The sequence below is a fragment of the Schistocerca nitens genome, chromosome 12 (assembly GCF_023898315.1).
Source record: "Schistocerca nitens isolate TAMUIC-IGC-003100 chromosome 12, iqSchNite1.1, whole genome shotgun sequence".
Lineage (NCBI taxonomy): Eukaryota > Metazoa > Arthropoda > Insecta > Orthoptera > Acrididae > Schistocerca > Schistocerca nitens.
In genome coordinates this window covers 15,907,424-15,925,427 of record NC_064625.1, presented here as the reverse complement: position 1 = coordinate 15,925,427, position 18,004 = coordinate 15,907,424, and the positions used below count along the sequence as shown (strand labels likewise).

Genomic DNA, 18,004 nt, shown 5'->3' with positions numbered 1-18,004 from the left:
CTCTTCTTAAATAACAGTTCCAGTATCGATGGCAAAAATTTCCTGTACTTTAATCTGGGGTATTCAGTCTTGATATGTCAGGTCCAATAATATGCCTAATGGCTTCTAATTGATCTTCGTCATTCTTTTCACAATAATACAGGGCGTATATGTCCTGGGGCAACCAATAAAGAATTCTTTTTAGCCCAGTACTGCAGAATAATACTGCAGCAATGATACATAAACAAGAGAAAAACACTAAAATGAAACTTAAATTGCAAAAAATGTGCTATTTACAACAAAACACAGTGCACACACAACTGTCTACTGACAGCAAAATGTCAATGGCTTTAGGACAAAAATTGTGCAATACTGCATAACAACAAACAGCTTTCGATGAATGTGATGTTACAACTGTTTACATTTTCTAACAGGTCATGGGAAAATATTGCAAATGGTGGTTTGAGAAGCGTTGCTCTCAAAGTATACAAGATGAGTAATGTTCCATGTGAGAATGCGTGATGAATTTCTTATATTACAGAGCAGTTAACTCTCTTTTTGAGGACCAGCCACTTAGAAAAATTTCAAACCCTGTAGACTAGCCTATATTTAATTATTTAAAATTTTAGACTAACACTCGAAAAAGGACCAATATTACTTTTGAAAGCTTAGGTTTGCTTATAGCTATACTATATGTACAGTAATTTAAACCATTAACTTTTCCTATTTGTATGTTCCTGATACTTAATAGTGATGTTGCTGTTGGCTGACATCATCACGTGTCCTATACTGCGAGCATCTGCTGTCATTTGCTCGCGAGATGATGTGACGTGAGCTATGATTGCTTAACAAAACTACACGGCAATCTCTCTTTCAGCGCCACAGAAACTAATGTGCTCTATTTGATGAAATTCGTGTTTATACTTTCATAATAAGAAGATACACAATTTACATGTTGCTGCACATCAAAACGCAATTTACATGTTGCTGCACTTCAAAGATCTTTCCTAAAAACATTGTTTTTTTCCTAAAATGCTGACAATGTATATGCTGGAGTATAAAACCTTTCCCATTCAAAAGATTAGTGAGTTGTAGAGCTCCGAGGGAAAGTATACTGTCACTTAACATGGAGAAAGTGTATTTTCACCTGGGAAAAAGTGTATTTTTAACACGAAATCTGGGAAAACACAGGGATTTTTTTCTGTGTATACACCCTGTAATAGAGTCTAGTTTTTCTTTCCCTCAGATCCCAATTTGATTCCTTGCAACAAAGAATGAGAATTTCCAGGCGAGTGTTGCTGTACAGATTCAGGAAAGACAGCGTTTCCAAAGAAAATGTGCAAATTAGTATTTTTCATATCAGACCACTTATATGCTTCGGAATGCTTTTATAAATTAGTATTAAAAGTAGGCCACTAAATTATTTTCCTTGAATTTCCTTCAAGCTTACACTTTCAGACTTCAGCATTCATTCAGTTTACAAACAAATTTTGGATTTTGCATAAAACATCCATTTTTTTAAGCATTTGCACAGTGACAGAATGGTGCTCTGAGGCAGGATGGCTCTACAGCCAGTTGCAACTGAAATATTGGAGTATAATGAAGATTGCCAAAAGTGTATTGTGGTTTATGTCAAATAAGTGGAAGGGTAGTGAAGGTATTTTGTCCACAACTTCCATTTACTGTGTTTTCAAACATTTTTTGTTCACACTTCACAATATTACATCTTTTGACGGTCTTCACTTCTCCTGCACTTCTCCCCATCTCCTTGACTAGCCATCCCTTCTCCTGATCTGACCATTTATTCCCTGTGGTTTTTTAATCGAGTTCTGTGGGACCATACGAGCCAAAGTTACACAGTGATGGAATGAATCAGTACATGGTTTACAGAATGCTGATGAGAAGATTTCCGAACACAAGAGTTGAAGTAATGAAACCCACACAAAATGTGAGTGATTTTATGGATAAATACCACATTGTGAGGTCACGATTGCTGCATCTCATCTGCTATGAAAGCAGATATGATCTCTCTGAGTTGTGACAGCTTGCAGTTCAGCATGTCTTGGCTCAACAGTGAGTTATATGCACCAGCATGATACTCATTAATGTGGTTTCTACACATATAGTCAGTTGGGAACACACTGTCAGAGGAAGTATTAAAGGGAAAAAAAAGGCCAAGTTACCGGTATGTAGTGAATTTTACATTTACATGTCGAAATAATATTGAACAATAATTTGCAGATAGGGAATGTCCTTAAAGATTGAATTATTTGTGAAAGTTGAAATTTTATTCAAATCTCATAGAATGGTTTTGTTACTATAATTCAATAATAAAACATTTTATACTGTGGGCAGCCACAGATCTGGAAATACATCTTGATAAACTGCAGCAGCTGTTAAATGATCCTTCATTAAAATGACTAGTTTTGCAGCTTACAGTTGCATTGTCAGGTATACAGGTACATCTGAATGGAAAAAAAGGGGGGAATATAATAAACAATATTTCTGTATCCCAAGTTGCAAAACAATGTAGTAAATAAAGGATAAAAGCACTCACAATCATTTCATAAAAAATCTAGACCGAGCTTAAATTGACGGTCCAACATCTCAGTCAGTTCAGAATATAACGCCCATCTAAAGAGCAGTAGTCGGGTAATAAAATCCGCAGAATGATGGAGTCGACTGTTCCAAATAGCAAAGGATCCTACAATAAAAACTGAGAGAACTGATGATAGGGTCTACAATTCAAAGTCTGAAAATATGGAATTAAAGTAACAACTTTTGACAAAGAATTTAATAAAGTAATAATGATGTCTCAATCCATTCTGCTTAAAGAACTCTGCACAACCAATTATCAAATAATAATGATGCTGAAACAATGCACCATCGACAAGGCAAGAAGTAATTATTGATGAAGTGAGAAAGCAAGATGGCTCTTGCGACTGGCAACAAGTGGAAGATCGCAGGTTCTAGTTCTGTTAATCAATATTGAGACTCCTTCTGCTTGCTCACTCCATTGATGATAACTCCTCTTCATGTTGATGATAGATCAGGGTGGCAATTCTTCTGGAAAACCTGGAATTCTCAGGGCTTCATGTTGATTATGGAACAGGGTGACAGTTCTGGAAAACCTGGAACTCTCATGGAATTACATTTTACCTGGAAAAATCAGGGAAATCTGAGGGAATTCTGTGTTTTTAACCTAGCACTGAAATTGAATTTTATTGAGTTGTATAAATTGCACTTTTTAGAATACTTAATATCTCAAAGTGCATTAAATATATGAATATTATTCAACATAAATTGCTGATGTTTGAAAACGGTGGTTAAATTACTGCTTATGGCTGGTGCTCAGCTCAGAGGAAAGAAAAAATAATTATTGTGGTATGCTGCCACACCACCTCCCCCATGCAGACCATTAATTTATCAGGAGCTTCTTGATGCCATCTTCCTCTTCACACCTGGTGTAATTCTCAGGGAATTTTTTTTCTCCAAGTTTGAGTAGGCACCCTGTGGATTGGTTTTCATTATGAGTATTATTTGATAATTGATTGTGAAATTCGTTAAGTGCAGGGTAATGAGGAGACACTATTAGTCTTTTACATCCTTTGTCAAAAGATGTCACTGAATTATACAGGTGCTAAAAAAATCGTGCCAAGAGATTTGAATAAAACTTCAACTTTCACAAATTCTTTGATCTTGGACGACAGTCCCTACTTGTGAATTACCGTTCAATGTTGTTCCGAAATGTTACCATACAATTTGTTACACTATTTGGCTTTCTTTCAAATACTACATTTGTCAAAGTGTTCGAAGTGATTGTAGACATTTTAATGACTGTCACACTCATAAACGAGCGAGTGTAATTCTCACTGTATTGCCTTGCTGAGATTGTATCCCTTCTCATACTGGACCTTGTACTGTTATGGAGGAAAGCAATTTTGACGCACACTCATTTTCTATCAGGACAGAGTGGTGGTACTGGAAGGCGACGTGACTAATGCGGCAGACGTGATCCGGGCGGCGGACGTCATTGTGATGAACAATGTGTTCGAATTCTTCATGCCGGCGGAGAAGCAGGTGGCGGTGTGGCGGCTCCTGCGTGCGGCTGCACGGCCGGGCGCACTTCTGGTGACGGTTCCCGCACTTGAGGCAGCCTTCGCCCACCTACAGGTAAGTGCTGGCCATCACCCTGCAGGTGGGAGATACAGTGAGACAGAAGAGGTCTATGTGCTACAGTTCCAACCCTTAAATGTTTTCTTTTGTTCTTCCCATTCTACATGTAAAGGCTAGTTTATACAATGACATTGGGTTGCAAAACTCGTTTTGTGAAACACAGTGACACGAGTACACTTTCGTTTTGTCGTTCGGTCTCAGAAGTGAAAGTTTTGGCAGGTACACAAGTAGTGACAGAGTTGACACTTGTCTGTGTGAAATTGGTACATGAGAAAAAAATAAGAATTGTGTTTGTAGAGAAGGAGAATGAGGATAAGAAGAAGAAGAAGAAGTCAGCTCAGTAACTTCGCTACAAGAAGCTATTGTAGAAGACCCAAAAAGTTATTTCCACTATCTCAGAATGTAACTAGGATAGTTCACTTTTCATCTTAATAGAGCTAATAATATGACAAGAGAGAAAGATACTCTAATGTATGAAGCATTGTTATCAGAACTGAAACTACAGATCATGTTTCATTTCTTTGCAAGTGGGGTATTTGTATTCGCCTCTATAGTAGGTGTTGTCTGTTCTACGGCCAGATGTTTTAGTTGCTGGTATTTCTCGTAGTTCACTTTGTGCTTGTTTTTATAATCGACACCATCGAAATCCTACAAGTGCCTCGCATGCCGTAGATGTCTGAGAAGTGCAAATTTTCCTCCATTTCCCACCTTGTATTTAACTTTATTTATGCGACACCTAACCACAGATGATGTACAACTATTGGTTTCATGTCATCAAAGTTTGAACAAACCAAAATGGTTTACTTTCGTCAGCAACTTGCACATAATGAAGCAGCCAGTAATGCAGTTTGAAACTTGATTTTACATCCCAATGTCCTCATGTAAACTAACTTAATGCATATACTACGATTCCATAAAATGGCTAAATTCTTAAGTGTGTAGTATTTCACTAGACTATTCACAGTATAGTGTGCAGACTGCTGATGATGAGAGAGTGCATAGTTCATGTAGAAATATTTTATGTAAACAAATATTCATATTTTACAATATCTGTAAACTGTGTGCATGTGAATTTCGGCTTCTCTAGAAATTGTTTGTTTTTTGATTGATGTGGCTTATTTGAAGGCCTTCATTCTCCTCTTTCAACCAATTATTATTTTCTTTTTTGTCAGAACTTAATGCTTCAGGGTGCATTGTCATGCTGATACAATCAATCGTTGTCTCCAGACTATCGCTTTACTGTATGCAGGAAACAATGCTGTAAAATGTGTTCATATACTTCTGCATTTAGTGTTTTATTAAGCACAACAAGGAAACCACACCACAATTGTGAAAAATACCCTCACACTCTGTCAGAACCTCCTCTATTCTTCACTGATGGCTCTACAGCGATGGCAGATAGCATTCTGCAGACATTCACCAACTCCTAACCCTCCCATTAGATTGGCACTTAGAGCTTGATTAATCACTCCAAATCACTCATTTCCAATCAGCCACTGTCCAGTGGTGTCAGGTTTTACGCCTCTTCGAGTGTTGCTTAGCATTGCCTACAGATACGTGTGCCTTACAAGGTGCTGCATGACCATCGAACCCCAATTCTTTTTATCTCACTATGCACAGTCATTTTGCTGGCTGGACTGCTAGTAGCAGTTTGGAACTCACGAGTGATTCCTTTTGATGATATCATGCAATTTTGTACGACCCTCCGCAAAGCTCAACAGTTTCTGTCCGTCAGTACGTGAGGTCTCGGTTCCTGTTTAGCTGTGATTGCTCCTTAGTATTGTTTCCACTTCACAGTTTCATCACCAACAGTTCACTTGGCAGTCTTGCTGAGGTGACATACGATGGCTGTAGTCTGATTAAAATTACTCAATAGTTGAAGATCAGTTTGGATTCCGTAGAAATATTGGAACGTGTGAGGCAATACGGACGCTACGACTTATCTTAGAAGATAGATTAAGGAAAGGCAAACCAACGTTTCTAGCATTTGTAGACTTAGAGAAAGCCTTTGACAATGTTGACTGGAATACTCTCTTTCAAATTCTGAAGGTGGCAGGGGTAAATTACAGGCAGCGAAAGGATATTTACAATTTGTATAGAAACCAGAAGGCAGTTATACGAGTCGAGGGGTATGAAAGGGAAGCAGTGGTTGGGAAGGGAGTGAGACAGGGTTGTAACCTTTCCCCAATGTTATTCAATCTGTATATTGAGCAAGCAGTAAAGAAAACAAAAGATAAATTCGGAGTAGGTATTAAAATCCATGGAGAAGAAATAAAAACTTTGAAGTTTGCCGATGACATTGTAAATAACTGATGATGGTCGAAGCAGAGAGGGTATAAAATGTAGACTGGCAATGGCAAGGAAAGCGTTTCTGAAGAAGAGAAATTTGTTAACATCGAGTATAGATTTAAGTGTCAGGAAGTCGTTTCTGAAAGTATTTGTATGGAGTGTAGCCAAAAATGGAAGTGAAACATGACGATAAATAGTTTCGACAAGAAAAAAATAGAAGCTTTTGAAATGTGGTGCTACAGAAGAATGCTGAAGATTAGATGGGTAGATCACATAACTAACGAGAAGGTATTGAATAGAATTATGGAGAAATTTATGACACAACTTGACTAGAAGAAGAGATCGGTTGGTAGGACATGTTTTGAGGCATCAAGGGATCACCAATTTAGTGTTGGAGGGCAGAGTTGAGGGTAGAAATCGTAGAGGGAGACCAAGAAATGAATACACTAAGCAGATTCAGAAGGATGTAGGTTGCAGTAGGTACTGGGAGATGAAGCAGCCTCCACAGGATAAAGTAGCAGGGAGAGCTGCATCAAACCAGTCTCTGGACTGAAGTCCACAACAACAAAACAACAGTTGACATCTGTACTTGCCACTACAGTGTTGCCATATCAGCTGCTGGCTATCGTTGGCTTATAGGTGATACACAAACACCAAATGGCAGAAGACAGGTTTTATAGCCCTGAATTTAAATCCCTGTCCTAAGCTAACCCCAGCCTCATGATGTTCCAAGGAAATGGTGGTCAATAATCTGCAGCAGAAGTAAAATCATAATCGCTTTGTTCACGGCAATTAAAGCTAACCTTTATGAGCAAGACGGAAAAAATTTCAGCAGTAAAAGCAAACTGTAATTTCTCACCGTCATTGATTAGCTGAAACTGACCTCACTCTGGCTACAAGAGCTGCTGTGGTACTGGCAGATAAACAGTCCTCGTTGGCACTTGGTTGCAGATTATAGGTAACACAGGCAGATTCCAAACTAAAAAAGAATGACAGGAGGAAAAATAAGAGCAATAAAATAGTCAATACAGTGATGAAAATTGACTTGGCAAAGAATTAGAAATAAAAATTGCATTTAAATCAGTTAATTGAATGGTTCTATATGATTATATTAACTGTATATGTGATGCTGAATCACATCTTGCATAGAAGTATCCAGCAGTATTTGGTTAGTGCTGTTTATGAAATGTGTGTATTTCATTAACATTGTTTGTTTGTGTGTGTGTGGGGGGGGGGGGGGGGGGGAGTTGGTGTGGTTATTATGTGAGATGAAATAGAAAATAAAAGTGCCAGACCCACGATTTGGGATCCAAACACATCACGAAAGAATGCCGGACAAAGAATTGGAAATGAACTGACCAATTGTTATGGCAGTTTGGTGGCAAGAGCGAATGGTTTGGGCATGATGTTGAGTGCTCAGATTGGAGGAAACATGTGAAGTGTCAACTATCAGGTAATTTTAATAGGACTATAGTCCACGCTAGTAGTCAGCGACCCCTTCCAGCTGTGCCATTCTGCTGTTCCTGCTTCTCTACTTACAACATAATACTCTCTGCCTCATTTTATACTGACATGGGCCTCTAATGATGTCTAGTTCTAGTAGTCAATTTCACATTTTGTAAGGGAGTCCATATACACACACACACACACACACACACACACACACACACACACACACACACAGAGAGAGAGAGAGAGAGAGAGAGAGAGAGAGAGAGAGAGAGAGAGAGATCTTTCCAAAACAATTGATCCATGGGCTTTTTGCAGACGGGCATCGACCTGACATCGTGGGTGCGACCGGTGCCACCACATGACCCCGAGGCACCTGGCTTAGTGGACATAGCGGAGGAGGCAGAGCATGTGCGGCTGTACGAGGTGATGTAGTGCCCGGCAGAGAGGGCCTGCACTTGCAGGCCAGGACGATCTTCTGTGTTGACAGTCAGTGGCCACAGCAGCATGTGCGGCAAATTGGTGGCACCGCAACACGCCATGTGACAGTTCGGCATGGGCAGTCAGTATCTGTATCGGCCTCAGAAGGTGGCATCAGTGTCACTAAATACTCATCCTCCTATGCATGTGTCAGATGTAAGTGGTATAATTTGTGTGTGTGTGTGTGTGTGTGTGTGTGTGTGTGTGTGTGTAAAACCATGTAAACTAACAATGTGTATTGATCCTCATGAGAATATGCAGTAATGAAGTGTGGCTGTTTGGTCCAGGTGAGCCTGTGTGGGGAGACAGTGAACACTCACCTCATTGGACAGACTCAATTTTTGTCTCTGTAGAAATTCAGGAATATTTGATCTATTAAATGTCTTCCTAATTGAAGTGTTGCAGTTGTGTTCATCAGTGTTGTTACCATCTGACCTTTTTGTGTATTACGTATCTGTATTTTATTTTTAACTTAAAAATCTTAAAGGTTAATGTTATGATTACATTAAACTAATGGGCACAGTTTTGGAACTGACACATTATTTTGTTACAGTAGCAGAAGTCAACCTGGGTGTCAATGTAAGCTCGACAGATTTAGCAAATCTGTATCTTTATTTTTGGTCTGCAAACCACTGTTTAGTGCATGGCAAAGGATACTTCTCACAGTAACACGTTTGTAGGTTGTTTCTTGTTCCAGGATAACCGCTTCCTGTTCCAGGTTAATTGCTTAAATGGCTCTGTATAGGCTTTGATCAGTTTATTGATAGCCTTTCCTTCTCAATCTGTGCAAGAGCAATACATAGTGTTTTCCCTACAGGACAATACTTAAGGGTGACGCAGTACTCTTGTAGATTCCCCACTTCGTACTGTTTCATGAAATATTGTAAGTGAGCTTATGTGGGACAGTACACATCCGTGTTTAAGCATACGCCATTTCTGCATCTCCGAGATTTTCTCTCATGGGTCAGTCAACTGTGTCACCATTCGTGCTGCCTTTCTGTCTTGTTGTCTCTGACAGAATTATAGTGTTGTTGGCAAACTTTAAAATTTTTTATTGTCTTCAAATTTTAAGTTTCTTTCAAAATTTCTTTGCTACTTCTTGTACCGTGGACAGATCAAACAACACGGGTCATGGATACAGCGCATTACCATGTTGGAAAATGCCACTGCCATCGGGAAATAGCATAATCGTGAAGGGGTGTATGTGATCTGCATCCAGTGTCTGATACTACTCGGTCGTCATGGTGCCTTGCATGAGCTGCACTGGACCCAGGGATGCCCACATGAATGGTCCCCAGAGCATAATGGAGCCGCCGTCAACTTGTATCCGTCCAACAGTAAAGATGTGAAGGAGCTGTTCCCCTGGAAGGTGACAGACTCGCACCCTCCCATTGGCGTGATGAAGAAGGTATTGGGATCCTTCAGACCACGCAATGCTCTGCCACTATTCCAATGTCCAGTGCCGATGCTTATGTGCCCATTTCAGTTGTAGTTGCTGGTGTTAACATTGGCACACATGTGTCGTTGGCTGTGGAGGCCCATCATTAGGAATGTTTGGTGTACTGTGTGTTCAGAGACATTTGTACTCTGCACATCATTAAAGTATGATGGTGACAGTTCCACCACAGTTCACACCTGTCCTGTTTCACCAGTCTGCACAGCCTACGATGTCCGACATGTGTGATAAGGGGTAGCCACCCAACCCCATGGTGTCTGGATGTGGCTTCACCTTGGTTGCTCCATGTGTTGAAGACACTCATTACAGCACTTGGAGAACATACAACAAGTCGTGCAGTTTTTCAAATGCTGATGTTGAGCCTCTGGGCCATCACAATCTGCCCTCGGTCAAACTCGGATACATCGTGTGCCTTCCCTATTCTACACACAGACAGCAGGCTCACTGATACTACATGCACTGTGTCTGACTAGCAGTCGTTCCTTGCTAGGTGATGGAGTCAACACCTGGAAAGGTTTATATCAATAGTAGGTTGGTGGTCATAATCTTCTGGCTGATAAGTGTGTACGTGTCTGTAAGAGCCCTCATTCACCTTATCTTGTCTTCGTGGGCCTTGCATGAAATGTACTTTGGTGGCAGTAGAATCACTTTGCAGGAAACAGATTGAAGAATCATCTTTCCTTGCACCCTTGACATAAAATCATTCTCTTTTTTTTCATAGCTGTGATTAATGTGAAACATTATGTTCATTATAAGCGGATTTCTGTAATCATGCAATATAGTGGCACACTTCAGACAATTTGAGTCTCAGTATAATACTTAAGTCAGTTATATTTCTTGCTGAATGCGGCACTGATAACGATGTCATTGTCCAAAGGACTACTACTACAATTAACCACTAAGGAAAAAAACAGTTATTAGTTTGTACCGCCAGGTCTTCCAAGAATCTGACAGCTATTTATGGATCATGAGAGAATTACATGCTAAGAATCTGTAGACATATATCATCCTGGTTAACAGGCATAAGTAAAATCACTGCTGCTTTTCTCGTTTCCATTTTACACATACAGAAAAGTAATACTGTATAAGTACACCTGACATTCACTAAATAGGCCTGGGGATACACTCTGCTACAAAACTTACATAAACTAAACTTACTGCAGCCACCCTGTAAAGAAAAATATAAACCTGAGATGCATTTGTGTCAGCCTGTAAGGAGATGAATGTGGTCTGAAAAGTCTTAGCTTGCTGTGAAAAACACTTTCTTACTTATCCCTTTTTTTGTGACTTACTGTTTTGTAACTGTTTCGTAACTTTGAGGTTCGCCGATGAAATTGTAATTCTGTCAGAGACAGCAAAGGACTTGGAAGAGAAGTTGAATGGAATGGACAGTGTCTTGAAAGGAGGATATAATATGAACATCAACAAAAGCAAAACGAGGATAATGGAATGTAGTCGAATTAAGTCGGGTGATGCTGAGGTAATTAGATTAGGAAATGAGACACTTAAAGTAGTAAAGGAGTTTTGCTATTTGGGGAGCAAAATAACTGATGATGGTCGAAGTAGAGAGGATGTAAAATTTAGATTGGCATGGCAAGGAAAGTGTTTCTGAAGAAGAGAAGTTTGTTAATATCTAGTATAGATTTAAGTGTCAGGAAGTCGTTTCTGAAAGTATTTGTATGGAGTGTAGCCATGTATGGAAGTGAAACATGGACGATAAATTGTTTGAACAAGAATAGAATAGAAGCTTTCGAAATGTGGTGCTGCAGAAGAATGCTGAAGATTAGATGGGTAGATCGCATAACTAATGAGGAAGTATTGAATAGAATTGGGGAGAAGAGGAATTTGTGGCACAACTTGACAAGAAGAAGGGACCGGTTGGTAGGACATGTTCTGAGGCATCAAGGGATCACAAATTTAGCATTGGAGGGCAGTGTGGAGGGTAAAAATCATAGAGGGAGACCAAGAGATGAATACACTAAGCAGATTCAGAAGGATGTAGGTTGCAGTAAGTACTGGGAGATGAAGGAGCCTGCACAGGATAGAGTAGCATGGAGAGCTGCATCAAACCAGTCTCAGGACTGAAGACCACAACAACAACAACAACAACAACAACAACAACTAGCTCACCACACATCTTGGAAAACTATTGTTATTTGTTGGCTTCCTCTTTTCACAGTCTTTCTCTTGAGCTCATTGAAAACAGAGGGAAATATGGGCATCTAAGGTTGGTACTAATTAATCCAAATTTTAGGAAAAGAAGCAGATCGGAGGCACAATACGGTTGTATCCTGGGCACTGGGAACAGTTGAAATGGTGATACGGGATAAGTTCTGCAAAAGTGTACAGCACATATTGTGGTTACGTGACATATAAACTTTAAACTTGAGTAAATAGGTTGTGATTTTTTTATGTTCTTACTTCAGAGGTTCAGTTTCTTCTTCAAAAGTGTTTTCATTTCTTTACATAAAATATTAGTTCGTATAAAATTACAATTAGGGATAATGTATAGCTGAGCATGATCACAATTTGAATTTTGCTTCTCAAATAGAAGTCATATCCTCCTGAGAAGTTAATCTTGGCCCATCTGACATGATGTTAACGATGAATATGCTAAAACGGAATCCTTAAAGGTTTAAGATTTTGAGACTTGCCCAAAAGGAATTTCTGCAACAAAGGCTTATGTATTTCTTTGAGTGATATACGTTGTAGCTATACAATATTTATTGTACTATGCACTAACAAACGTGATGTGGTGGTGAATGTCACTGTCTAAGGCACTGCAACCCAGAAAATATTGAAAGGAAATTATGGAAAACTGATAACACCAGCTTGACACTTGATGGGATGGAGGCAACATTCTTCCACTCAGGTTGTAATATTTATTAAGACTTCTACTTGATCTTAGTCTTGGGAAGTACTACAGCCTGAGTGAAAGGTTGTCATCAGTTTGTCAAATGTAGGAGGCAGTGGTGCCCATCATGAAGAATAATAAATAACACTACAAAGAGAGGGATGGAGGCAGGTGATATGTCTTTTGTCAATGCCATTGTTGGCAGATAGCATTACAGAAATGCTAATATTAGCAGTCTCTGTATTGACCTCTAATTTTAGCATTATAGTTTTTCATTAAAATTACAGTGAACCAATTTACTGGGTGAAAATCAAGACCAAGTCCAGAATCAATTTCAAAGCATAAACACACCTTAGGTATCTATTACTTGAAATAATAAAATATGCCTCCATGTACTTTAGAAATGATTTTAGAAACATTTGTGAAATACTGCATAGCAATTGGTAATGTGTAAAGTGCCCTGATTTTGTAAAATTGTGGAACCTGTTAGAGATGAGAGAGCTGCACCCAATATATGTCACTGCCGTACTATAGCATGAGATTACGAAACTAAAGCATAGCTGTAATTGTAGTTTTTATCCCATTAAGTCCCAAATTAATTTTTTTTAACAATTGAATTTTTTATTCCTTGATTATAATGTACATAGTGTACGAACCACAATAAGTACAAAAACAGCCAAAGAATATTTATACATGCTGATATAATGGCCATCCTCAAAATAGGACGCTGGGATCTAACAGTATCGTATGGCATACTAAACTGTATTCAAGTCTTAACTATTTATTTCTTGTGAAATGGTACAAAACACTTCACACACAGTGTTACACAGCATTTAACACAATGTTTTTGGCTTCCCGTTGCATTTAGCTCTTACACATCTTCTTTGCGTGCTGCTTTTGTCAATCATAAGGCCCAATTCCATAAAAACTGATGTCTGGTATCACTCTCAAGTGACTTAATGGATATTCCATTGGACGTCCAATATACAGTCTTCCAGTGTCCAATTTCAGGTATGTAACTGTAACAGCACGTCTGAAATCCAGTAAATCCAGTGCATTTTTCCCTCTAATTGCCGTCGCATATTTTCCAACTAACCAGTCATGGTGGTCAACACCTTCCATGTACGCGTTATATGACTTCAAAACGCCATGTTGTTGCAATTGTGTCTTCTTACTTGCTTGTCTACTGTACCGTGTAGTTGCTCCCAAAGGTTCAACTTTGTCAAAATTTGTACCGATTGTAACGCATCTGTTGTTGTGCCATTAAAGAAATAAGACTTCACCATTCCTGTCGAACTGGTAGTCATAGTTTCCTCGAACTGTCTTTTTCAGTTCGTTGCTGCTCTATTCTCTCTGACAGTCCCAGTTGCCAGTCTCTACTAGTGAAGAAATTGTCAAAGTACACACAATGATTCTCCGGTTTTTCAATGCAGTCCGGCATGTTTAGGACTACTCTTGATCCCAATAGTAGGTCACCCCTTGCAGTATTTTTTGGATCCTTTCCACAGTATAAATCAAAGTTGAAACAGTTGCCACTTGCTCCACAAAGAGACCACAACTTATAGCCAAATCTAATAGGCTTGCCTCGGATAAACTGTTTCAGTCCACTTTGTCCATACTATTTGACTATCACTTCGTCAATTGACAAATTTTCCTCAAATATTCCAAATTTCTTCTATTTCTTCGTTAGTTAGGTATCTGTCTCGTCTGAAGGCCATTATAATCTATATAAAATGAAACGAAATAAAATGTAATAAAATAAAGTGAAATGAATGAATAATACATTAGCACAAACTACAGAAAAGGGAATGTGTAAATACCTCTGTCCATCTGGAACTGTATTATTTACTAATGGGTAACATATTCATAAATATACTTACATAATACGCTGTAAATTTCAAAGTAACTTCATATCCTGTAGTATATATATGTAAAAGAGGAGTCGTTACATACCTCAGCAACAAAATCTGGTAAAATTACCACATTCTAAAAAGAAAATAAATCAGCAGTAGCAGAGTTTCATATTCGAACGTGCAGCAATACAAATAACTGAAATGATAACCCCAAGTCCCAGTGTCCTATTTCGAGTACACCAATTTTTATAACAATGGAAAACAATGAACATAACTCCAATCGAGCTAACAATGCAAGTATTTTAAAAGAAATATTGTTAACTATAAATAATCACAAAAAGATCTTTGCCACATATTTCAAATATTACTAAATCGTCAATAAAGTAAATACCTGTAATAACGAAAAGTGTGCCTTAGTATTCAATAATTAATTAATGGTGGGATTTATTGCTTTTAATTTCCTGTAAGCATACATTTGTTATAAAAAGCTTCAACAAATGATGTAGAACAGTAATAGTTGCAAATTAATAATTTATTGTGTATTTATAAATAAATATGTGCTCAGTCCTCAAAATAGGACACTGGTACTTAATGGGTAAAGATGCACACTGTAATGAGGAATATAATGGTGTAGCCATAGTAAGGCACTGAATGGGCAGTTCAAAGCAATACAAAACACTCATAACTTGTAACTACACTATGAACTAATAAATAAAGAAAGAGGCTTCCAACTAAGTAACGTCCAGGTCATAACCTCAAGGATGTTGAAAGCATGACGGCAGTCTGTGGGAAGGCTCTTTCATGCTGCGCCAACTGAAAAGCTGGGACTACACGTCCAGGGGCAGTTCCACCACTGTGACGGTGACTCGGTTCTGCCGGCATGCATCCCTCACCACTTCGGCAGTGATGGTGTGCGACAGTAGGGGAGAGGGGAGAGAGTATATAAGGTGGCATCCAGCAGGAGAGTAGCTGTTGTCAATAGCATTTGAAGGTGACAATGAGTCATTTTCCAGAAATGTATGAGCGAACACTTCAGATTGATTATCTCTAATGTTAGTTGCCTAACATCCTGCAGAGACTGTTTTAAAAACTTAGCATTTTTACAACTACTTCATAAAATATTGTTTTTGTTTGTCATTGCATTTTTATCTTTTCTCAAAAAATGCTTGAAAGAGTGGATATAACAGTATGACCAAAAACACCCTCTACAAAGATATCAAGTGGTTACATCAGACAAAAAGTATTTAACAACCTACGAGAGCACATTAAACGTCACATAGATAATGTGGTGGAGTTTAAGGCTGAATTAAGCATCTTTTGGTGGACACTGCCTTTTACTCAACTAAAGAGTCTCTTCACAGAAACTCCTAAATTAAATGTTTTAGATTATTTTACGCTTATAATTAGCTTGGTAAGACAGTAGTGTAAAGTCATTTCACTGCATTGTCTTTAATTTAAGTGTACATCTTCCACTTTATGCCAAATCACAGAGACCACTTTCATCAGCATTTGTGGAATACGACCGATGTAGTGTTGTAATTTAATAGTTGCTGATACGACAGAGTAAAGCAATGTGAGATGCTCATAACATTTGATCTGTGCAGCTACATGAACTATTAGATATATGTAGCAGAGGATCTTATAAAATAACATTCATTGGCTTCACCTCCATTCAGTGCAACTTAAATGTAAAGCTTCACTACAAAATTAGTGTGATACCATAAAAGGAAGGTCAAAACTGTAGGCATCCCATACATCCTTTCAAGGAGGAGAACCTTCAGGGATGTGGAATGAGCTGAGGTACACATTAACAAAAGACAGCCAAATGATTGAAACTTGACGTGTGTACTGTATTAACAATGAACTGTCACTGTACTGCTTGTCCAGACCGGAACTCGAGTCTCGTTCCTGATCTGAGTCTTAAACTAGCTCACAGTTTTTCTTTGCCAACAAGTTTCAAAACAGCACACACACTGCTGCAGAGCGGAAGATTCATTGTAGAAAAAAGGTACTGCCTCCTCAATTGCATTACATAAGTGGCATTTTTCTGCTATTGGTAGCTTATTATTTACTTGTTTATAGGAATATTTTTCAAAGAAAATAATCTCCTATACATGCAAACACAGAGTTTTGTTTGCTGCATATTGTCATGCAGCTCTGCAATGAACACTGCTGCTTGCTCTGTAGCTAACACAAAGTATCAATCTTTGAAACTAATTTGTAGGAGTGGCCAATAATGCAATTTATTTGTATTCAGGAGATTTTCACAGTAGTGCAGCCGAATAAAATCTTCTCAGTTTTCGAGCCACATCAATTTGAATAAAACACTCGAGCTTTCTACAGTTGTCTCTGCAGGAGTAAACACCACGGACTGCATGGCTGACTGACATTAAATTTACTGACAAGGTTGAGAGGGAAATGCTGCAGTCGCAGGTTCGAATCCTGCCTCTGGCATCGATGTATGTGATGTCCTTAGGTTAGTTAGGTTTAAGTAGTTCTAAGTCTAGGGGACTGATGACCTCAGATGTTAAGTCCCATAGTGCTTAGAGCCATTTGAATCATTTTTGAGAGGGAAAGCAAGCTACTGTTCTCCAACACTTTAGTCGAACGGGAGGAAGGACACTGGCTTGGTCATTCTGTGTATGGGAAACCTATGCAACTTGCCTGTACTTGATTGCAAATAGTTTCCACGACTTGTTAGTGCACAGAGCAAAGATTATTTCTGATGACACCAGTTACAGTCTGAATTTCATCATTTGAAATGTACGTTCAGAGAAAAGACTTACAACGAGGGAGACATTGCTGTAGCCTTCATGTGTCACTGACAGAGTACCTTTGTGAATTGGTGAAATAGGTCGAGCCGACTGCATTCCCTCCATACTGTTGGGCAATCACTATCAAGATAAGATGGATCCTTTGTTGCAGAGAGGTAGACTGAGACCAGTGTTACAGCCTACCACCAAAGTAAGAGATAAGTCATCCATTAAAAGACGATGTAGGTCTTAATGCCTGATGTCCGATGCGAAAGTGGCAGCATCTACAGAGGCCAAATCATTCGCATGGTTGCTGAACATTGTGCTAAGCACATGTGACACATTAAATAGGGAGGAAGCATGGGAAGTTGGCCATGGCTGAACATTTCCTGGAGAACAGTCACAAAATACAATTTAAAGAGACAAGAGTCTCAGCTTTTGCGTCACTGATATGTAATATATGACACACACATCACCAGTGCAATTCCATTTCACAATGGCCACTGTCTGAAACTGGTCACTAAAGTAACGTAATACATGATGCAATAAAGGCCATCTGGCATAAAGAATTTGACAGCCTGCGGTGGATATTTAAAATGGTTTTATCTTTCAGAAACCTCATAAGTTCGTTTTGAGGATAATTGATGTCTATCTTGCAGTTCAAGTTCAGGTTTTACAGTACGTCCATGATACTCTCTCGCAGGCCAAATAATTG

General features: G+C 38.8%; 1 protein-coding gene across 3 annotated transcripts in view; it reads left to right on the top strand.

Moving 5' to 3' along the window:
- Positions 1 to 8,769, top strand: part of LOC126215323 (uncharacterized) — a 209,218-nt gene extending 200,449 nt beyond the window's left edge. For all 3 annotated transcript variants that reach the window (XM_049942003.1, XM_049942004.1, XM_049942005.1), the window contains 2 exons: positions 3,946 to 4,152; positions 8,212 to 8,769. In XM_049942003.1, coding sequence (XP_049797960.1) covers positions 3,946 to 4,152; positions 8,212 to 8,328 — 324 coding nt within the window. In that variant the 3' untranslated portion in view covers positions 8,329 to 8,769. The remainder of the gene's footprint in view (positions 1 to 3,945; positions 4,153 to 8,211) is intronic.
- Positions 8,770 to 18,004: the final 9,235 nt, after the last annotated feature.